Source organism: Somniosus microcephalus, chromosome 5 (assembly GCF_052327205.1).
Source record: "Somniosus microcephalus isolate GS21.2 chromosome 5, FLI_Smic_1.0, whole genome shotgun sequence".
NCBI classification, from domain to species: domain Eukaryota; kingdom Metazoa; phylum Chordata; class Chondrichthyes; order Squaliformes; family Somniosidae; genus Somniosus; species Somniosus microcephalus.
The window spans coordinates 210331483-210356098 of record NC_140991.1 but is presented as its reverse complement, the minus strand read 5'-3'; the positions used below and the strand labels follow the sequence as shown (position 1 = coordinate 210356098).

Here is a 24616-nt window from a genome sequence, read left to right as displayed (position 1 = left end):
CCCAAGATGTAATCAGTAGAACAGCCTTTTAAAAACCACGATGCGTGCCAATAACATTGAATTACCTACAGATAGACATATCTAATCATAATGTTTGGGTATTATTTATAAATGTAAACCGATTTCTTGCTACCGGAGCCATTTTACATACAAATATACAAACAAACCACTTTGCAGTGCCCTTCCCCCATTCCAAGAATTACACTTGTTCATGTCACAATGGTATCAAACACGATGAGAAAGATTGTTTTCCAGCTATTGAGTGATAGCTAGGAAGACATTTGGCTAGAGATATTTTATTATATGTTAAATACAAGTAACGATCATTCAAATCCACTCATCGTGATTTTGAGTTACGTTACCATCTGCTCTTATGGTTTATAGATAATTTATCAAAGCTCTTTATAAATATAGCCCTCTCTTTTTCTGTCAATACAGGTATATGTTTGTGTATTTGCAGTTGCAGCCACAGATGCAAATCTGATATCTAAATATTATCAAATCATTTTGACTAGTACAAGCAGTTCAGTTGTCTGCAAATCTGGTTATCACTAGTTATTATTTTATTTTATCAATTAGAATTGTGTGCATGCATATATTTCCATAGTTGCACACAAACACTAGACAGTACAAGTCCAACCATATATACACTGGTCATTAAAACTGAAAATTAGGTGAAGAATATGCAGTTCATCTCCCAAAACCTGGCCCTTTAAGATATGGTTAACTATCCATAGGTAGTGTATAGGCACATCACTGAAGATTTATATGTATATGTTATATAAATATGTATTATATCTTATTAAGATATAGCTGGTATAATTTAGGTAAATGTGGATTTAGAGTAGAGGATGTGTGTATGTGTGTGAGAGAAAGGGGTGGGAGAGAGGGGGAGAGAGAGAGAGAGGGGAGAGAGAGAGAGGAAGAGAGAGATGGGAGATGGGGAGAGAGAGATGGGGGATTGCGAGAGATGGAGAGAGAGGGGAGAGAGGAAGAGGGAGAGGGGGAGATGCACTCTCTCAACTGTTTCCAGATAATATGTATTTAAATTGCCTAACCTACATTTAGGAAATATTAGTGCTTATGTTTATAGATTACTTGCCTAATCACTGTTTGATAATGATCTCTACATTATTTTTAGGACAGGGTTCCACAACTTTTGAAATTATTCAGTTGTTCGTATATTATAGAGATGAGGGCGATCACTATGCAGTTCCAATAGTTCCATTAGCAACTTTACCCACTGTAGCAATGACATATCGATTGATAATCAAAAGGTAAGACAGGACGCCATATACCTGAACTGGAACTGCTGGTTTTTTGCTTGGCGTTTTGACGCGACTCTTTCATCCAGGGGAATATTTGTTTACTAATGGTGGTTTGTGAGGTAAGAGTGGGGTTTTTGCTTGTGCTGGACTGGGTCGAGTTGCTGCTGGTATTTTGGGGTGGTGAGACAGACGGTGGTGGTGGAGGTGGTGGAGGTGGAGGTGGTGGCTGCTTCTGTTGCTGTTGCTCTGCAATAACTGGGTGGTGGCTCGGTTGGCTGGCACTGGTTCGCATGCAACTTTCATTGATATCGTTGGGTTTGTGATGGGAGACTGTGCTAGCAGGTGACTGCAGAGAGCAGGCGGGTCGATGATAGTCGCTTTCCACGTGGGACGAAGGCGGATATTGCTGCTGACTGGCATTGTAGTTAAAACCATTTGCTCCTTGGTATGTGTAACCACCGAAAATTGCAGAGCTGTCGTAGTATGTCGCTTTTTGCATCTCGTTGTTTCCCAATATTTATTTCGCAAACTGACAGGGTCTTGACACCCTTATAGAATAACATTGGCACCCTGTGTCACGTGACTCTCTTCTTCCAATGGCCTCTTCGGGTAGATCTGGGGTTACAAGAAACAAAACCATAATGGCGAAATGGTACAAATCCATCTTACTCTCAATAGCAACTGACATGAAAAGGCATAAAAAAGTGTGCAGCAATATTTGGTCACACAGTTTAGCCCTGGGCAATCTGAGTATAACAGCTGTTTAAAACTGATTCTCGGCGGTAAATGCTCAGTGTGGCTGAGCAGCAAACGATCGGTAGCTGTAGATTCCAGCTTTTTATTTTATTTTGTCTCATCGGGGAAATACAATACTACATAAGGGCTCACGTGAGACATGGATTTCGGTAGGTTAAAATAGGAGCAGCCTTCTTCTTGGGTAGTTGAAAAGAAGAACCACGATACGTTTATATAAAAACAATTTTCAAACCAATGGTTACGGAATGTTATAGTTTTGCGATCTCTGTACATCTTTGGAAACCGGACTCAATTGTAAATATGTGATTCGTTAGTTACATCTCAAGCAGATCTAATGAGATGAAATCCAAATGATGCAATCACTGTGACAAGTTAATGATTTGTTAAAAAGTGAAACCGAGTGAAAGCAGATTTAGCAGCTAAAACTTTCTGCAAAGAAAGCCAAAAAAAGCAAACTCTAATTTATGCATGGGTTTATTTTAACGTTATATTCAAAACATAACTAGCAAGTTAATTGCGGCACCGTGTGAAAACGCTATCATTTAAATATCATTAAAAATATTGGCAGATTTTGCCGCTGACTGTTTAGTAGTGTTAGTTCGTATTTGTGCATTCCTCTCGTGTAACAGGCACCACTGGTATTGTAATAAAGATGTTTCTTTGGAAAAGAGTGTTAAAATACCGCTCTCGCCATTCTCAAACCCGGAACGTGGAACAAACATTCAGTATGTGCCCTAAGTGGACATTAAGTGCTCTGTGTTTGATATCATTGCATTTTAACTAGTGCTTGTTTTGGCTCTCCAAATTTATACAGACTGGCGGGTAGAAATGTCTTGCTTGTTGTTGGTTCCACTTTTAACAGGTCACCATTTGGTCTGGCGGAAATTTCCACGGGTTCCTTTTACTGTTTGAATTCTACCTGCTAAAAGCATGATGGATCGGAAAGCACCAGGAACCTGAAAAACTGGCGTTCTTCTTCATGACCACGGTGTGAACTTTTCTTCCAACCAAACGATAATAGGCTCTGTCTCTGAAACTGCTCGTAATTTGATGTATGGGGGTCACTGGGCCGGGGGAAGAGTTGCGAGCCCAGCCCACATAAAGCGCCTGCATCATGAGAAACCGGCAGTAAACATAGCACGATTCTATTCAAGTGTTTCAGTTAATTATCATCTTCCTGAAAATCCAATAATCCTTATATCTCAGTTAAAGAATAATTTTAAACTGCATCTCGCATGGAATAAAAATCAATTGAAAGGACATCAGCGAATTATTTTCGCTTCGGATATACAAAGCTCATTCTGGGCCTGCAGATCTTTGTTTAATCTACAAAAAATATTCGGATGTTTTGTCACAAACGCGCACGTTCTGTAGTTTAAGATATCTAGAGATCGGTTATTATGAAGAGATTTTTTTTATTTTGAAAACCTAGTCGAGCACACCATTATTTGCTAGGCCTTTCTTTGCCCCAGTCACACTAATACAAAGGAAAATACACTTTTAAAGCGAGCCCTTCCATTTTGTGGGACTGCTAAGAAAATAGTTCAAGCTTCTGGTAAACAGAGCTTTACTGTTCATTTTAAACCTGATTGTTTCAAAATGTTTTCTGTGTGTTTCGTACAATTTTGTTGACCGGCCAAATGTACTGCATTGTCCTTTTCTAATCTTGTACATTCTTAGGTTTCTGTAAAACATACTTTGCTACATCCCATTGAATATGACCTGAACTTCAAGGCTGCTGTAATTTTTTTTAGAGCTGTAAGCGAAAGCGAAGCTGCTAAGGTCAGTAAGGGAGGACAGAGTTGTGCTAAGTACAGGTTTTAAATAACATTTTTGTGTGTTTCTGAAACTGGACGCTCCAAGCAACAAAACATGCTTTTGAAAGATAATTGTAACGTCCTGACCTTATAGAATCTGTCATTGGTGTTGTTCGCAGCACTTAAAGTTCTCGAAGCATTTTCTAAAGCTGAAATCGTTAAATAATGAGTGATGCACAGCAAACTGTCCAGTGCTACGCCTGAAACCACAGGCCCTTGGATAAGTTTAAGGAGCTGGTTACCACCATAGGCGACAGTAACATAAAAGTTATTGAATTATTGGGTTTGAGTGTTAAGGAGTTGTCAATAATTTGCAATGTTTCGAGTTATTCTTGCTATATTATCAAGGCTTGTTCTCAAGCAAGCAGAAATAAACTATTAGGAAAACGCTGTGTTTTACTCCTTCCATTATGAAAAATAATTATTGGAAATCCTTGATAATCGGAGCTCAAACATCGAAATCTTCATTTGGTTTCGCAGACCTGCGTGCTGTCCGCCATTTTTCTTTCAACAACAAATACAACCTCACTCACCTGTGTAACGCTCTGCGTCTAATTCTACGCCATTACACTCAGTAACCCTTCAGTATTTTGTAAACCAATTTCTTCAATATTCCTAATCTTTTAAAAAAATATACCTTGGAGTGCTATTCTTTCTCATTCTGTTCATATGTTTTAGTACAAAGATGGTTTGTGACTGGAAACTGACACGTTGTACAGATAATACAGAAGCTGTTTTATTCTTACATAAATATATATATATATTTACTGCTAATCGGACAGCACAGCAGAAGAAAAATGTTATCTATTGGAGTGAAATATGGACTCATGGCTAACAAACTTTCCTCCACGTTAGGTATTTGTTAAATTAATGTATTTTTTTCCAACTAATGATACAGATAAGCCCAGGCGTAAATGCATGTTTGCAAATAAATTGCCACCATAAACAACCTTCCGCGTTCCCTCTAACATATCTAAAGGTAAGAAAGGTAGAAAAAGTTGAAAAAGAAAGCACTGGAACCCAGATTCCACCAAGAGCAACAGTGTTTCTTAGTTCATGTGTATAGATTTGCCTCAGGCGGCATTATAGGCAACAATAAATTCACAAAACTTGGAAAATGTAGAGGAAAATATCTCAAAGAAACCGATCAACGGCGAAGGAGAAGCAGAAAATAGAAATAAAAGACTTGAATTCGAAGCCTACGGGTATCAGTCACGACGTGAAAGGAAGCTATAGCATGTGAACTCTTCTTGAACCGAGATTTAAGTCATATGGTCATAAATCACTGGGACATAAACTCCGCCATTCACGAGTGATAGCCTATTTGTGTCCAGCTTACCTTAGCCTCTGACGATAGACGCAGACCACGGCACAATATTTTCAGAATCACCGGGGAAATCGATAAGCAGGAGTTTCAAAACTTCCAAATTAAGTAGAATGAAGGTAAACAGTTACTCTTATGCGCTGAAATTCACTCGTTGGCGACAACCGCAAATGGGGAAAGGAAAATGGTAGAGCTGCAAAGAACTGGAGAGAAGGCTCTAGCTTTTCGATAGACAGCCCTGTGATTATGGTAGCGCGCCCTGGTCAGGGAGATAAGACTACTATCAGCTTTCCTGGCTGCTCTTATCTAATACCAAAGAAATGGGGTATGTTTCTTATGAATATTGAATGCTAAAAGCGCGGATTTTAAGATTGCTGTCTGGGAGTACTGAACAGACAGGCTGGGTAAACTCCCCCGAAACATAGCGTCACAAGTGAAAAATTATGCAAATTAACCAACGCGGAGGACACAAGCGCTTGGGTTTGGCAATCATTGAATCTCTGCAATCATAACTTGAATCAAACTCGGCCCATTTCAATCAACTCACATTTTAATAATAATTATATTAAATTTATATAAAGGTAAACATTCTTTAAACATGCTTTTAATCTTCCGCGTTAAAAGTACTGCCTTAACTTTTATTAACTCCTTGTTGCAAAGAAAGGCCTTTGTTTGAAGTACAGCATGAGAATAGTTCGGAGGAAATATGGCACAAGGGTAAAATTACAGCCGGTTTCAAACAGGTTCAATTGGTTTTAAAGCAGTGCCAATTTCTTAGTATTCAGGGAACTAAAGGTGTTAAAGATGCTGAAGTAAAAGTGTTTCAGGCACAGGAGTGAAAAGTTACACTTCAGAAGAAAAACCGAGGCTGAAAGGCGAGGAGTGAAAGAGTATATGAGCTATAGTCACCCCTTATGCATACCAATGCTTCTGTCGTTTATGGCTACGTAAGATTTATGACTTCATGCACTCAGGCTGTAAACAGAGCACTAAAGAGAAAACACTTGCTCCTATCGCTTATTGCGATGCAACTACATGAAAGGGGAAGCCAAGCAGCGTAGGAGGGAAGATAGGGGCAAAAATTCACTCGTATGCAACTTTTCAAGTAAGCCGCTCAATGTTCTATCTGTAGTGAAGTACTTTATTGTCAATGATCAGCCCGTATACTTTTCTTAAAGTGCTGACTCCAACTTTTTCTCTTTCTCTTGAGGTCGTAGGAAGATGGCATAAAAGTAACGCCAACGGGTGCTGGATTTTAAAAAAACTTTCTGTAACTTAGTTTGGCTCAGTGGGTTTCAGTTAAGAAGCGGCTGGATAGAAATTGAAAGCGCCCGGTTTATGTCAGCGCGCTTCTAAAATCATCGCCAGGTCGTCGGGTGCAGCGAACTAAAATACTGGATAAGAAATGTTTTACGCCTTCGTGATTGACGACTCTCCCTGCAGCTAGTTGCTAAGTTTTACAAAGAGGAAGTAAACGAAGAGAGAGAGAGAGGGCGAGAACGTTTGGCTTAATCAAAGCGATAGATCCCACTGCTTTTTTACAAGGTGTTGATATTTTATTGCAGCAGTCATAACTTCCATTTCTAAGATAGCTTGCTCGAAATTCGAAGGCCATAACCAAAAGTTTACATTTCCGTCAGCCATCTTTAATACTAAATAATGTTATCTGCAACGAGTTAGCATCAATTTTACGACCTATAATGTATGATTTATGTAACTTCCTCTATAGTTAATATATTTATGTTTATTTATCGGACTATTCTAAAACCCACTTGTGATTTAAATTGTAATAGCCTATTGTGGCTCTTTTATTAGATGCTCAGCATCACCCACCGCCTGCACTGGGGCTAATAAACATGACACTTTGCAATGATTGCATTTCGAGTTTTTAACGACCATATGTATTTTTAAAAATCATAATAGTTCAGAAAACTCACCGAAAGTTTGTTCAGTCTCACTGAAAAGCCTCTGGTCGTAGAATTGTTATTTAGGATAAAGTCTGGAACGGAAACGAGAAACCATTAATTTCCACGGAGTAAAAGAAAAGGCGCCGGAGAACTGAGATCCTTGCTTTAAGTAAATCGACTAATTCTACATGGATTATTAACGGACAGAAACCAACCTAACATCTTGAATCAATTATACACATATTATAACATTCCAATAAATGAGAAAATAATCTCTGAACTACGTTAGGATTTTTGTTGAATATTGAACGAAATCTTGCAAGCTAAGGATTTATCATATAAAACCTTGTAGATTTTCTGTGCGCCATAGCTAATAATGTACTTTATGTAAGTATCTTTTTCAAATGCATCTGTACTAATCCAATTCTCATTTGCTCTCAAACACTGTAAAACAATTGTATTATTTATGTATGTTTCAGCCTTGTCAAATTTGCGCCAAGACTTGATAATAAATCAAAAAGAAACAGTGACGTGTAACCGAACTGCAATTACATTTTTTAATGTATTTAACAAAAATATTTGCTCAGTTTTTGCATTTAACGTTGGGAGGGTGGGGGTGGGGGTGGGGGAGAGAGACTAAAAACTGCAGATGTAATGCAAGGTTTTAAATAGAGGAAAAAATTGAGCCTTCAAAGTCCAATGAGGACAAAAAATAACAACAATATTCAAAGTACGGGCATGATGCATTTTGCGACAAAATAGTTTGCAAAGTAGTGACATCCTCTAATAAATGTATTTTGTTCATATACATGTAGCGTAGGACTGAATATATCGCAGAAATGAGCTTATTTACAATAATCCCCCCCCCCCCCTCCACACACACACATATTTAGCTTTATTTTACGCGATTGGTAGAATTACGGTAGGGTACTGATCTGGCTATCAATAATTGCCAATGTGATTTGTCATATATAAAAAGAAGTAAAGCATTCGTTAAAGCAGATTGCACTGGCACGGCTGTCCCAGCATACCGAAAACATAAATCAAATCGCAACACTCTGACCTTTCCTGAGCAGGACTCAGTGGTGGGCGCAATTTTATATAACATTTGCACCCCCAGCATAACATTACCAGTCTTTTCCTGCCTTTTATTCATCGCGCATGTATTTTTTTTTAAAGGGCAGTATTGGTTTAGGTTCTATCACCTTTTAATTTATTTCGTTAAATTCTCCAGGCAATCAATATTCCAATGCAATGATGGCCTGCTAGTAAATAATCCCCCGATTCAACCTGCTTTATGTCTTGCATTAATCAAATACTACCACTGTGAAGATGAACAAATATGGACATTTTTTAGGCAACAATTATTTTTTTAAATCAACCATTGAAGAACTGTCTTAATCTTTTTTTCATAAAATCACTGTACGTCATATATAGAAACATAGAATGTAATGCCCATCCATTAAGCGATGTGTTTCATTGAGAGTTCAGCGTCGCACACATAGTAACGAAAAACCTAATAACCTAATTCCAGAGACAGCACAATTCACAAACTAGCTGACTGGATTTCTAAAATGGACGAAGAACCTTTCATTGGAGCACATTATATAATGAATAAAATGTCAGAATAGGTAAATGTATATTTATGCCCATGTGATATAATAATCATTTTTATTATCGGCTATTGCAACCAGATATATTGGCGTCGAATTTTATGTGATAAACATACGATGTTTTGTTTGTACATAATCGGCAGAGAGCGGCCATTGACAGGATTTCAATATTCGATTGTTCGTGTTTTAAGGAACAACACATGCATGTAATCCGCACAATATTCTACAAAATAACTTATTTTGTATTTACCATACGGAGAGAAATATTATTGGAAATGGATTATGTGCCGAAGCAAGCAGAAAAAAAGGAAACTAAGCGTGTTCTGGCACAATCTGACACCCGTAAGCCTTTCCACTGACCTTTGCCTTGAACAGCAATAACTCACCATATTAATGAACAATCAACGGAAGCATTTGAAATACCTCAAAATAAAATCCATTCCGCTAAATGCAGCATCTCTCCCTGCTCGCATATATTCCTTCATGTGAAATCCAGCGCCCAGAGTGCAATCTCTTTAGAAGAAAATAGCTGGCTCTTAACAGAAAGTGGAAAAGCGTAATCACAGCCGAAGCCAGCATAGGTCTCCGATCCAAATGCCACAATAATGCGCTGTATTATGTGCTCACGTGGTCATACGTCAACTTAAATCCTTTTATTTGAATTTGGGAGATAATTAAAGGAACACTTTTTTCAAGCAAACCCTAACTTTTTACCCAACAAAACCTGAGAAGTTTCTTAAGCAGAGTTTTGTTGGTGTTGCAGAAGGTTGTTCCGCGATAATCCTTTGCAGGAAATCTACGATAAGGTAAGTTGTGTTGTCTGTATCTCATAGTGTGAAAGACCTCTATCCGGAGCCTGTCGACTGAACAACTTGGAACAGATGAATAGCTGTTTGTAACGCATTAAAACCAGGAACGGGAGTTTAAATCGATCTATGAAGAAGGGAGCGCCTCACATTTTCGACCAAAACAGTCAGACATGCAGGGAAGCCCCACAGTGGTTAAGCTTCCACGCGAATCTCCCTTTTCAGAGCGTGCTTTTTAGAGCGCTATTGTACTGGGCTTACTTAACACCCACACGTTACACCATGCTAGTTATGGAAACTAGAAAAGGTTTATAATTACCTGACAAAGGCAAAGCAGTGTCACAGAAAGCTTAGGTGATTTTAGTCAGTGTAACCCAGGGTGAGGAGTGGACTTGACAGCGATGTGATGATTCTGATTTTTTTTCCAGTGGAATGGTAAATCGTGTCTGTAGGGACCCTCATGTAAAATGTGTGTTTACACGTTTTCTGCCAATTGAGTGATGCACGGAATTTCTTGTGGTAGAAAGTGCAAAATAGGTTCAATGTAATATATGTTAATAGTGATGCGGAACCATTGATGAGAAATTGGCCAGTGTGTATTAATGAAATAGAATTGAAATCTCTGGGTCACAGGGTTGTTTCTCTACGGGATGTACGTTACTTTAGTGCAACACGTATTGAAAGTTTGGGGGCAAAGAGAAAGTATGTAAGAGAAAATATCAATACACCTACTATTTCCATATGACTGAAGTTGTTAAAATAAATTCCATGTAAGAGATTAGTAGTTAATTTGCCTCTATTCTAAGCACGTAAGTTCTTCAATTTAAATTTAATTATAAAACGCCCCTTCCTCTTGTAAATTCTGTACTGAACTGTCCCTTCATTCTGTTTTACGTTCTTGCGCCCCTTCCACTTCCACCCTCGCTTCCTTCTACTTATTGTCATTTTTATTTCTTGAACGTCTCTAAGAGTCGTTATATAAATATTCACTACAATCTATTTTACACAATCTAGACACGTATTCTTAAAACACTATTCTGACATGTAGGCATTGTTTAGTGCCACAAATGATCGGAAGTTGCTTTACATGTCCCACTCTACAGTTTTAGAAAAACTCACATACACCAAAAGTTTTCAGCTGGACAGCTAAGTATAGCCGGTAATGAATTGAGTTAAATTATAATCATTACAGTAACTTCAAATGTCAGGGTACAAAAGTAAGGCGAGCTATTGGCCTTTCAATGTCAGCAAACTTTAGACGCACTCCATATTCTTTACGCTGAACAAAATCCGTGCAATCGTCTTATAAAGGCCACAGTTAAACTTTCAACACACAGAGTCAAATATTAATGAATCATTGATGAACGCCACGAAGTGAAGTTCGACATTTTGACGCTGAAACTATTAAATGCACACACATACTTAAATATATGTACATAATATATAAGTACACACATATCTATAGATAGATAGCAGATAAATAGATATACAGAAACTTACGCCAGGTTTCTTTGAAATGTGCAAGAAACCTTCTGAAATTGGGACATAGACGAAATCGACTCTTCGACGACTAAAGTTAAAACATGTCTTTTGGACACTGTTGGACAAGTGGATCCCATCAAACCAACAAATCGCTCTCACGCTCACAGATCTATCTTAATGCTAAAATGTCCAAAGTTAAATACTCTTCTGTTCTATCAACTAATAGCCATTTTTGCAATATCAGCACAAACTTTAAAAACAATACAAAATTCAGCCATAAAAGGTTCGAGGACATAACTACAAATGACGTGTGCATTATAAAGATAGGAGAATCCGAGTAAAGGGCCATCGGGCTTGGCGATAAGCAATGACTTCCCTTTCCTTAGGTCAAATTTTGTGCCATTAATTACGAACTGAGCTGGAATTTATCCTGTGTGCAAATAGATAGAGCTACAAAGAAGTCTTATTGCTTACCTGAGAATTCAGCCAAATCCAAACCAGCCTCAAAGGACTGATAAAGGCTGCTGTGAAATTGGTAATGTGCTTTACTGGGGCAAAGTTTCAAAGCACACTGAAGATTCTACATTTTCCAGTCTATCCGGCTGTTTTAAATATATTGCTTTGTGCTTACTCCAGGCAGCTTTCCTTCCTCCTGCAAAACCTTTTCAAATCAGAAAGGCCAGAGAATGAAGTTTCGCTCCTTGACACTGATTCGGCACCCTACAAATACTGAACTGTTTGCCTTATAGGTTTTTGCAGACGTCTGGGGTACTGGTTTTCTGTGAGATCTATGTATTGAAGAGAGAGAAAAAAAACAGCCCGGCAAACAAGCAGGGCCAAGTCGAGGGGGGAAAAACCTTATGGAATCCGTTCACGTGACTTAAAAATAATTGTTAGCAGAATCTGGATCAAACCTGGTTATTAGCCACATACAATAAAGTTTCTGTGGTTCATTGTTAGGCTAGCATGCTTGCAAACTGGCATTGCATTTAGGCGGTGTTGGTTTAGGAAACAGCTGCACCAGACTTGAGGAGAGCTAAGTCCCAATGTATTGCGAAGGTAAGGGTGAAGCCGAGCAGCATGGCAGAGCAAATGGGGTTTGCACTTTAAGCACTAACCACTGCTACACGTTTCATTTTAATCTTCATTGATCTTTTTAAACATCCATTTATTAGCATTGTAACAAATGTAAAACTACGGATAAGAGAACTATTGTCTTGGAATCAAACGATAAGGTCTTTATTGGTGTTCAACCACGTTTAAACATAATTTCGTTCAATTTGCTCCCTAGAACAAATACACTCTTTAGGTAGAAATATTAGACCCTGAAACTGGTGAATAAACTTAAGAAACAGGATTTGGTGCAAGATTTAGGCTAACGCTGATTTGAATAAAATTAGGGTGATAGCTTGGAGCATTAGAAAACGTTCCAACAATCGAATGGCCGCAATGAAACAATCGTTTTTGTTTAAATCTAAATGATATAAACTTTAAACTGAAACTATCTGAAAAATAAAGCAGCCAAATATCAGCAAAATTCTGTTTGTTTTCATGTTAAGAGTGGCCCTCTAAGAAACTCATTTCAGCATGCGGGTGCAATTGACAAACCCATCACAACAAAGCATTAAGGCCGAGTAATTTATTACACTCCTCATTCCACGCCATAAAACTACTCTAGTTATCAAACGGCACTTTAAACTAACCAGAAAATTTGAGCTTTCTTACCACTCCGGTACTTCAAAAAGTCTAGCAACACCATTTACTCGTATTCACTGCAGGCAAATCAACACATTGTTCAATATATTGTTTATGGAATGGTGTGCAAATTAAAGGTGCCTTTGCCGTTCTTTCCTACATTCCTTTCCTTAGTCGATTCTTACTTGTGGATTTCTTTTTCTTTATTAACATGTTATATTTTTAGAATATTTAGATGTGATTTTCCATTTCACGTGTTATAACAGATATCACACCCATAACTTCTATTTGTACTGGATTTCCAATGTCGTAACTCGAGAAGGTTGAAAATAAATATTTATTTTTAAACTTTGCTTTCTGTCTTTTAATAAAATTGCACATCAAATCGGAAAGTCCGTGTATTTAGATATTTACACTAAGCAGAATGATGAAGGGAAACGGAAACAGTCGGATGGTTCTTACTTCGATTTTTGTTGTCAGTCTCATAATAATAAAACAAAGAAACCCGATATATTGTACGCTCACTTCCAGCCAAGGGATTTCAGACCCCTTCACTGTATTTTGTTTATTACAACAGCAGAATCGCGGGTTAGCTTTAATATATAAACGTAAATGGGACAAAATTGCATGCTAACGTTATAAATGGACATTGAGGAAGATTACATTGCGGTTACATTTGGTTCCTATTAAAAATAAATAGGTGGCTATACAAAGTATGCCAACCTTCAAATATGGTTACAAGCACTTTTATTTTGGCAATCTGTAAGGCTACAAATTAACATGCAAAAGAACATAGCTGCCCTACACGATTGCAGTAAATCTTTTAATAATAGTTTTCCCTGCCAAGTTTGTTTTTCAAATTCATACTATGTTGAAAATGACAAATATATTATTTGCTAGCATCACAGACAAAGTTGTCTTTCCTTTAAAAATGATAATTATTGTATTCTATTTTAAATAAATCAAGCTGTATGTTTGTAGCTCCAGTGAATTCTTTGAGGTTGCTGTGAACCCCAAACAAAGGAAGTACCCTAGGCTTTTGTTCCCTTAAATAACCACCGAATTGACACTCTCAAATGGCTCCATGGCTACCTTTTGCAGCTGGCTAATACATTTCAACGTGGAAGGAATCAACTCTGCGGCGTGCACGCAACCTCTCATCTTATAACAGAGTTGGAAAAATAAATTACATTTTCATTTAGTGTTCACTGATTCCGATGAACTGCAGCATTAAACCACCTGTTACACTAAAATAAAACACGTCCACCTGAAACCTGACATTCGATTTCAGCAGTGCAACCAAATCAAAATGTGTTACCTCTTAATTTCGGACTCTAGCCCATCTCAATGCCCAATTAGACTATTCTGGAGCGACTCCTGTTTCAGTCTAGACCTAAAAGGAGCACATTTATTGTCGTTAAAATAAAACATCGTGAATCGGTTGCCAAATAGTTACTCATAATGGATTTGTGTTGTTCTTATTTTAGGAGGTGGATCCAATTACAGAAGTGTTTTATTGGAATGCCAGCCCGGAAGCTGAAGACATTGTACCAGCCGTTATACTATTGCAATTATCTTGTTTTGATTGATCATAGCCAATAGTAAGAATAATAAAACGTACTTGACTGGAGCGATGAGACATTTAATTAAGTGCTATGTACTTTTACTAATGATCTTTTATTGTAAATATTAGGAGCGGTACTTAATTATGAGTGCAAACAATGCACGCTTTCTGGGTGTACTATCCTCAGGTACCAACATCAAATGCATCGATTAAATAAGAGCAAGAACATTGCAAAGAACAAATGCATTCTTTCACGAGGACAAATTGCGTCCAAATAAGTTCAAAGTTTATATCAGCAACACTATGGAAATATATGAATAACATATTTTGACAATAAACAGGGCCGGAAATTTGTCCTAAAGCACAACAATAAAGACAGGTGTTTCTGTACAACTCTTTGGTGTTATGTGTATTGTCCGGCTCATAGTTGCACATTATTTCCACGCACAAGGCAAGCAGTACATAGACAGAACAAGTGCTGCACTTTGCTCAGAATTACATATGTTAGTGCATTTGCTGGAGCACCATAACTCTGCCACTTATTGTAAATCGCTCAAATTAATGAATCATAGAGGAATTTAGCTTGTGCCTCTTCATTTACAAACGCTGCTGCCTACAGTTGCCTCTCAGCCCTGCGCATGTAAGAGATGGTGATTTATTAACGACAGGAAAATTGAACAAAGCAGCACAGCTACACCGTGGTATCCAGGCATACATACTGTGAACTAGAACATCATCATATGTGTTTGTATTTGTTGCAATTAATCATGAAAAAAATCTAAAATATTACTGACACGCGAGAGACTGACTAAACACCATCACAGACATGCCGTGATTTAAATCTGAATACTAAAGGGCGCTATTCATCACATTTATGACAGTTTTAAGAAATAAAAGTATTGTAAAAATATAAACAGAATAAAGCCAGGATCATAAAGACACTACTCACCACAATTCTTGCCTGATTTGTGCCTCTCCCCTTTCTGAGACAGGTCTTCCAATTATAGACTTATTTTTTAAGGAAAGTTCATTTTCACATCAGACTGAAACAGATCTAGTGCGAATACTGACGACTACATATCTATTCCGGACCGGCTGCATTAATTATTTAATGAGTCACGTGACTAGGGAGATTAAAATTTCAATACATACACAGAGGAGACGCGTGACCCTTTATCTTGGAGTGTGGAGTTTTTTTTCTCTTTGCGCCCCTTCTTACTTGAATCTTTATTGTTCTGGCTTTCTTTTAGTCTTTGGATACTTGCTGGTAAGTGGTAATACAAAAATGACTGGCCTATGCTGATCCCAGATTTGACAGATCTGCCATTTATGTCACCTATAGTTCGAACTGCCTCAGTCCAATATTCGTGGGCATTTCTTCAAGCTGTCTTTATTGTCCGCCTGACAGTTTGATTTTGAAGCTCAGTGTTACAGGAGACCGCATATATAACAGTCACATGTAAGGCAAACTCTTTCATATATGACTTTACATCCCCGCAAGGCTGCTAAATTTGACACCGAATCGACCCTCACTAGCCACAGTCGATATTTTATTATACCACCCAAATGTGTATTCGTTTTTGTATTGTGTCTGGTAGTCTTAGGAAGCCCACGATTACCATAGTGCATAGGCTAGTTCATGTAAGGGTGACAAGGAACATTGTGTTGTACAAACAGTTGATTAAAAAATACTCCCAGTGAATGTAATGGTTGGTGGCAATTTTGTTTATTGTATTAGTTGTGCTTTAAACTCAAACTGTAGTGTTTTGAGTTTGATGAAATCATAGATCTACACATTACTTTACATATTTTTAATGATAAAATAAACGTTGCATCATTTTGTAAATCAAATACGAATACATTTCCAAAATACTGGCTGCAAAGAGCTACGGGCGCAGATATAGTTTCTCGAAAGCAAGCATGTGTTTGATAGAAAAAATACCAGTTACTCCTCTATTCAATAATCAGAACAATGGAGGCCCCCTAATAGGTGAATTATCTCACAGTAACAACTGAAGGATTGGATCCATTCTTTTAAATCGTGACGACCATTAACTATAAAAATGTTATTAGCTAAACCATTTAAAATAAGCATTGTTTCTTACCACGTACGAAGATTGTATTTAAACGGACTTTTCGAGCTTACGTATAAATCAATAAATCATCGCCAAGTATTCTATACACAAACACATGCCACACAGTAAAATGCGCTATATATAAACCTTTCTCTCAGTATCGCCGTATACTTAAACATGAGTTTTAAAAATATATTATTTGGACTTTTTAAAAGACATTTTTGATGACGAGGTACATTCTTTAAACTCCTATCTGCAGGCTTAGGAAATGGTGGAAAGAGCACTGTCCATCTTTTTAAAGGTCAAGGGTTTGAGGGGTCAGTCTGCACCGCTAAAAACGGCTAATCGGTCAGAAAATTTGTCCTCTTGGTGAACTCACTCTGGTTGTCCAGCCGTTGACAAACAATGCAACTTTTTATTACAAAAGACCGTTCGATTTACAATAAACTAAAAACATCAAAGAGAAAGAAAATAAAGATGCAAACGGGTTTTCATTTGCTAAAGGCGCCTAAAGTTTGATCATATAAAGGATAGGCTTTAATAAACTTGTACTTTCCAAAACTGGCTTTAAATACTGTAAATTACCTTTGCCTTTGACAATATGCGTTTTATAATTTTCTGTGGTAATAAACATTGTCCAGCAAGAAACTCCAGAACTGTTCCAAGGGGGGGGAAAACATGGTGTGCGTCGAGATGGCCACATTTTATTCGGGAGAATCCAGTGTGTCCACACACACTTTTCCAAAAGAACGCCCTTCAGACTTGCTGTTGAAGTATACAAAGAAGTATTTATTGAATGAGGTGATTAATGATTCTGGGTAAAATCTGGTATTTTCAATCTGTTTAAAATTCCTTTTACAGATAAGCAAGCACGACTGCCTAATGGGGTTGAATTTTCTCAGCGTACTATTCTTTGTCTTTCCATATACTTTTGCACTCGTCTTAAAGCTATTATACAAAACATATTTAAGAAAGTCTATGCCTGATAATGTTAGCAGTTGTTGTTTGCCATTTGTAAAAACAAAATATTTGTATAGTTCGCAGCAAAATATCTCTCTCTCTGTAAAGAAGCTGAAATGGGGAAATTGTGTCTATTTCGTGTAATTCCTACCGAAGGTTCTGAATACATTATTCGTGAGCAATTTTACATAATTACAGAGCATTCCAGTTTTTAGACAAAATAGTTTTAGGGGGAAATACATCCAATATGTTTAATGGAAAAAAGTGTATTTTTCCCACCGCTAACGTGGTGCATTCTGTGCATTGATATTGTTTGTTCTGATTATCCATACTAGTTGACGAGGAAACGAAAAGCTATGAACGAATTTTTCTGCTGTGATTTTTAACTGGTTGCTAGGACATACAGATATATCAAAATCGATAACATGGTTTTGAAGAAGTGCATTGTTTGTTGCACAAAGAAATCTCCGATGTACACTTTTTTCAGGAAGCCTGATACTTGTGCTGTCTTCAAGCAATCAATAACATTGATCATATTAGAATTTACCATAGTCTATAATTTTAGAACTAGAAGTTTATGTTCAGTGAAATTGTTTAGCGCCCTTTTCCCCAAGATTAACAAAATTACGTCACAGTATATATTCGAATATTTACTCCTGCAGTTTATGTTTTATTGGCCATATATTACAAGTAATAAAATAAGCATTGATTGTATTTTTTTATGTTTAAAATGTCATTGCCACGTTAAATTCTGTAATGTATGAGAAAGCACAACAGTATGAGAAAGTCAAGCTAAAAATAATCCCACATGACTTCACTGTATTCCAGGATCAAAAATATAACATTTAAGGCTATAAAAGGCCGTGTTCGCCACCTTATAGATGACTTATTATTTGATCGCCTCACATTTTACTGCATTATTTACGACTTGGTGACGTAGAACTTGATGTGGAAAGGCTGTAGAAAGATGATTTGTAGATCCAGGCAGTAATTTATCCTCTTTCTCCGAGTTATTCTCCAGAACCACACGAGATATTTTGGCAGTAGGGTTTTAAATAAAATGGTTTTATTTTGAAAATAAGAATATGAACAAAAATATAGTCAAAACAAAACACATATGCATAGTCACGTTTTCGAGTCGAAAAAGTCTTATTCTCTGTGTGTTTGCTAAATCCTGACTGGAAGTAAATTATACACATACGAACAGAGATGATCCACGAATTAACATTTTATTTAAAGCCCGGGGCTTTATTTTTACACTGTAATTTATGTCTTTCGTTTTAGCAACATTTGGCACTGCACATAGCACACTGAAATATCCACAGAAAAATACACAAATCTTACCAATGATTTGTACGGTTTCGTCACAGTTTGGACTGTACCAAAATTGTTAAATATACAATGACTCGTCTGAAATCTCTGGATAAGATCCTTGCGCATTCGTTATACTGATATCAGTACCACAACTATATAGAGGATACAGGTTTAAAATAAAAAAACACCTTAAATAACGCTGGCGACATAATTTATTTTCTATATATGTAGCATCTGGACAGTTTATTCGCTCTAAAACCATTTTCCACATCCACACATATTGCTGCCTTTCTCATTTTCTAAAACAGATTTATTCTTAAATTCTCACAAATATTCCAACAGACTACACTAGTTGAAATTATGACGCTTACAGTTCCTCACAATATCTATTATTCACTGTCCTTTGCTCTTTTTGTTTTGAATATCATGGAAGCAGCCACTTTGACAGAACCAAGCATCGGTTCATGTGGAGGTAATGAAGGATACAGAATGTACCCAATCAAACAGAAAACACTTTGAAAGTCTGCAGAGAATGGGTTAACACAATAGAAATGCCTGTCCTTTTGGGGTTAACAGCATCTACCCTGGAAGAAAATTCTCACTGCAAGAAATCCCTCCACATTCAAGTCAGTTATGTGGCAAACACATTTTGGTCCAAACTATGTTGTGGGAGAGGGGTTGGAGACTCGAAGCAGCTATAGGCTTGATGAATTTGGTGCTGAACCATCTGGCTGTGGGCCCTGGGAGGATACTTGTGTTTGCTGGCTTGTAGAAGATGATGAGCTAGCAGAACGCATCTTAGTGTTAGGCAGTTTGTGATCTTTCTTCCATTTCATCCTTCTGTTCTGAAACCAGATCTTCACCTGGCGTTCAGACAGGCAAAGAGTGTGTGCAATCTCAATGCGTCGACGCCTGGTTAGGTAACGGTTAAAATGGAACTCCTTCTCCAGCTCTAAGACTTGTTGTCTCGTATAAGCAGTTCGAGACCGTTTGGGCTCTCCTCCAGTGTAATTTGGGTTCACTGAACAAAACAAAAAAAGTAACCAAACATAAATACAGACACAGGCACGAATCTGACAATGGGATTAGATGCACGTGAATGAAGGTTATAAAAGACAAGACTTTTTTTTCAAAGTGCTCTGACAACGGAGAACAATCTACTTCAATAAAATGGCTCTGGGTATTTAGGTTAGAAAAGCATCAAAGACACATGGCCAGGAGCAAGAGCCAGGGCAATCAAATTTATGGGCGCTGTAATTACCGACCTAACAGTTAGGTGATCGTAAATCTCATGAAAGGGCTAGTTACAGAAAGGGTTCCGCACATCCGATTCCAAGTGAATTTTAATTGTTTCAGTTAGCTTTAGTTACTTACCGGTGGTAACGTGAATTTTCTTCATCCACGGGTAAACTATGGGCTCTTTGCTGAGAGTACCTTTCTGGGCAGTGGGATTTTTCGCATTCTGGCTACACAAAGCTGGTGTGGCTATTGGGACCACTTCACAAAGCTGATTCTGTCTCGGTATGTGATTTTGGAGGCTAGCCTGCGACTGCACATGACCCCTTTGCGACATGTCTTGGTTGCCAGTGCCTTGGACATTGTTGAAGCTGTAGGTCGGCTCTGGGTAGTTTGATTGTGGGTATAGTGCCTCATGATGGAATCCAGGGTCCCGCGGCCGCTCGTAGTATTCAGGAGATTGGCTTGGTATGTAGTTATTTTGAGAATATTCCTCACAAGGTGGAAATTTTGGCTCAACGTAGTTGGAGTTTATCAAAAACGAACTCATGGTCATTAATTTCTGAAGTGCAAAATACTAATTTTTCTCGCGTTGTCGTTTTTCTGTTCCATAAAACCCTCCTACTTGCTGTCAAGTGTATAAAGTTAGCTGTCCATGTGATGTAAGCAGCCAATGGGATGAGTGGCTGTGGGCCCCGGATAAGGAAATACACCAATGATGAATGCATGGAGTCCAGTCAAAAATTCCATATTATCATTCAAAATCTCGTTTCCCCTGAAATTATGTTGTCGCATAGAAAGAAAAGAAACGGCAACAATCAGGAAAACACTAATTTTAAAATCATCTAAATGGGTAATGATGTTTTATCGAATGCTAATATTTGAAAATGTATGTTGACGGGAAAAAAATCACAAGATAGTATCAGCTAGAGATCTGCTACTGTCCGAAATAGTTTACTCTTTTCTGAGAATGCTTCCCTACAAAACATGTTTCAGTGCTTTCTCGGGGAAAAATATAAGACTGTTGGGAAAATAACTACGAGAGTTCAACACACTCGCTTGCCCTTTCTGCTGTAATAGATTCTGTCAAAGGCATTCTGAGATTCAGCCCTTACAAGAAGAATTTCAATAAAATTGCGAAAATACTTGGTTTATTTTAATAAAACACGAGTATTTTTAAGTCTTAGATAAGATCGAATATCTCATTGCAGAGCTTAATGTATATTCAAAGTATATGCCGAAGTGCTAAATAACTAAGGCAACGTTAGAGGATTTTGTCCATTTACTGCATTTATGTAATCAATTGAGATTCTTACTCGGCATAATAAATTTTGATTACAATATACTATCATTTACTTGTTCGATTGCAATGTGACTTATTTAGCAAAATACTGTTCTGCGAGATTATTTTTAGCTCTTCTTTAATTCATCTGCATAAAATAAAATTATAGAAACGAACATTCTATTAGTTGAGATACCCAGTAAAAGTAGATACTGATCGCATTTTTTTAAATGCACAAACACACAACTATTTAGTAAAACGATTAATTTGAATGGAGCTCTATTCTAAGGCATGTAACACACATCTTGTGTTGTACATTTGAATTTTGGAACAAAACTGCTCATTTCAAACTCCTTACATAACTAAATCCTGAATACATCAATTACATTTCAGGTGATTCTAACATATTCACACGATTAAGTCTGCATATAGTATAATTTGTTACTTCAATAAATGTAATCCGTTTCAGAAACATGTAAAACACCAGCAGTAATTGGTAACGCCTTCTAATGTTTACTTCCTTTTTTCAGAAGCAAAGATACCCTGCCGTAAAATTTTGCAAACTAATTAGCTTGTCATATTAGTTAACGTGATTAAAATTACATAATGTTTTATGTTTGAATTAATATCTACCTCAAACGGCACGCAATATGAAATTGACTAAATAGAAAAGTGACAATTTAGGTGCACTGCACGTTATTTTTTCAAAGTAGTCATATGCAATATGCTTTCTTCCCTGAAATATAATCGATTCACAACATGAGCTCTTGTCAATCAAGGACGCATTATAAAACCCTGTTTTAATGTTTGGACGATATACTGTATCCGGACATACAAGCTAACATTTCATTAGAATGAACCCTCTTCAACCATTACAACACATAGTTTGTAGGGTACATTTACCAACCCACCCTGTTTTGCTGCACAGTGTAATCGTCCATTAGAACGCTTTCAAATAAATATCTAGCAGTAAAATCAGTTGCCTTTCGGTGTAATGAACACGTTTATTTCCACTACTCACTATACAAAGGGACTATGTAGGGAAGATTTGCATGGTAACAGACTTAATATTTTGTACGATTTGGTTTATTCACCAAGAACATCTTGAGTAAATGTTTATATTTAGGTCAGTCATAATAGGTTACGAAACTGGTCCAAATGATGTTACTAAAAACTCCCTTTTCGCAAAAAAATGCCCATAAAATTCAACTTTCCAAAAATGTGTTTTTTTTCTCTTTGACAGGGGTGATGTGCATCGTTTTGCTCTGACCACGTAACTTGCCTGTAAACGCAGTCGAGCAATTAGCTGGGGCAATGTGTGTATTTAAGCGGTTTGTAGAAAAATGGGATATAAAGGTTCTTATCGCATAAACACGAGGCATTACTGAGAACGAGCAAATGCAGGTCAGTCGCCTCTGCAGTTTTTTCATAATAAACAGAGATGGAGCCAGGACCCCCAAGTGTTACCTCGCCTGCGTGCACATTTGACATTTTTACTGCAAGGGTAGATTTACAGCCATTTTAAAGCGAAAGGCAAAGTTAACTCTTTTTACGACATTTCGAAAACGTGTGTGTTTTAAGAGCTTGTATCAAATTTACACTTTAGAAAGTGTCGAGATTATGAAATCTGTTTTACATAAAAGATCATCCAAGACCTGAAGCATTGAAGGGAAGATTTCTTTCGCGGTTTGATAAATCAGAAATTAGACTTTACCAGTTTTAATTCTCCTCCGAACAGCAAATCAGCAGTTTAGATGATAAAGAGTGTCATAATTTCTTCATTTACCGTCTGAATCCGTCAGCACTGCTCGGGGTTTATCAGATAGATTGTACCATGGTGAAAATGTGATTGTTTTCGAATTCTGTCTTGGACATATGGCTAAAACAGCCGGTGTCCGACTCACAAACAAAATAAAACAAATAAAATGTACATTTGGAAGATGCATCTTCGAGCAGGTTTGCACCACATCCCACAGAGCTGCACAACTGTGCGTTTATTGGACTTCAACACGGGAAACAAAACAAAAGATTTTATTCAATGAAATGAGATTTCGTAAGGGATACGCTAAGCTAAGTTTGGAAGTGACCGAAAAGTGACACCGTGTGCATTTTGTTTCTTATTAATCTTATACATTGACAGTCTTTGTTAAGTAACAAGGCGTGCCATTCGTGAGGCGACATTTTCATATTTGTTAGACGCGGTGACCTGAATTTCACCTCGGCCTTGGACTTAGCCATTTCTAAAAGGCCTATAGTGCTCTTTCAAATATCAGGGTGTTTTGCCCAGGTCATTACCTTTGTGGAGGGGGAAACTAGGCAAAATGAGTGGTTTCTATGCAGCCCTGAGTGTTTCAATAGCCCATTCGGTAACCGTCTTTAAATGTTTGTAAATAAAATGCGCCCGGTTTCCAGTAAAAATCAATAGATGTGTAATGTTTTGTTTGATGACTCACAGAAAGCAATTAAAGTGGAGACATATTGAATAACATTTAACGGCTTCTGTAATTAGACAATTTGTTTTTGGAATTTGAAATTAATTTAACTTGCAAAAAAAGTTACACAAAGGGCTGCCTTGTTTTACCAATACATCTGCATTTCATTTCAAATCTCTCCTTTGTGCCTCCATCTGTGTGCTACAGGGTTCCAAACTTAAGCAGGCTGATTTTTTTTTAAATCGAGTCCTAAAATAATTTTGTTGTTTTAGGGCAAAATTATATTTAATTTGCAATCTTCAGTTTTAAAACATTGACAAGAATCCATATTTTTCAATTTCATCAACCTAATGACCCTAATCCATGGTTTACCGCTTATGAATACGTTTCAATGTCTTACAAACTATTCTAGTAACAAGTGTCAATTTAGCAAAACGAAATTATTCGTTTGAAATAAGTTTCCCATTTTCTCAAGGAGAAAAAAGGTCAGATTATATATAATGGATTTTTTTATTATTTTCTCTACTATAAAATGCAGTACTCTTTCATCTAAATCTACGACATTTCTATCCGTCTGTTTATTTCTCTGTCAACCTCTCTCCCTATCTATCCATACATGCATAAGTCTGTATTTTAAATCAATGTACATTTCAAGTGGAATGCGATTTTTTGGAAAATATCTATGGACTGCGAATAAACATGGCTTCTTAACCTATTGAATAATGCATTTCTTGTAGCCTCAGCTATTAAATGATTGGTCTTTTGCAACTTTTAGGATATGATGTATATTGTGAACAGCTCGGAATAAACATTATTTTCGTTTATCTCTGCATATTGTGTTCTTTTTATTTACTGATCCATTACCTGTGTGCGAATTATTATGTTTTCGAAGGTTCGCATTCTCCAGGTCCACAGAGTAGAAGAACAATACTATTGCCCTACGAAATAGATATGTAAGAAATGTTGTATCTCGTTACTCGCAATATGTCTAATATAGAGAGTGAGAATGAAGTGATATAAAATTAAAACTTTATAAGCTCATATGGCTTTACACTTTCTTGTAGCATCTTTAAGTGAAGTACATT

The 24616-nt window shown here is 37.2% G+C and overlaps 2 protein-coding genes and 1 long non-coding RNA gene across 6 annotated transcripts in view; 1 reads left to right on the top strand and 2 right to left on the bottom strand.

Annotated features, from left to right (window-relative positions):
• The window catches only part of LOC147117555 (homeobox protein Hox-A3), a 34109-nt gene that overhangs the window by 3758 nt on the left and 5735 nt on the right, over positions 1 to 24616 (bottom strand). The window contains exons 1-4 of one of the 4 annotated variants that reach the window (XM_085988636.1): positions 9109 to 12171; positions 7103 to 7164; positions 3929 to 3990; positions 1299 to 1883 (exon numbers count right to left, since the gene is read on the bottom strand). In XM_085988636.1, the coding sequence (XP_085844762.1) occupies positions 1299 to 1767 (469 nt within the window). In that variant the 5' untranslated portion in view covers positions 1768 to 1883; positions 3929 to 3990; positions 7103 to 7164; positions 9109 to 12171. The other 3 variants (XM_085988634.1, XM_085988637.1, XM_085988635.1) reach the window with 3 other exon arrangements.
• LOC147117557 (uncharacterized) lies at positions 5291 to 7602 on the top strand. The gene is made up of 2 exons (XR_015078479.1): positions 5291 to 6270; positions 6376 to 7602. It is a non-coding gene; the product is annotated as an uncharacterized LOC147117557 (long non-coding RNA).
• LOC147117556 (homeobox protein Hox-A4) lies at positions 18476 to 24502 on the bottom strand. Its single transcript, XM_085988642.1, has 2 exons — positions 19956 to 24502; positions 18476 to 19602 (listed from the first exon to the last, which is right to left on the bottom strand). The coding sequence occupies exons 1-2, from the start codon at positions 20371 to 20373 to the stop codon at positions 19277 to 19279; spliced, it is 744 nt and encodes a 247-aa protein (XP_085844768.1). The 5' UTR covers positions 20374 to 24502; the 3' UTR covers positions 18476 to 19276.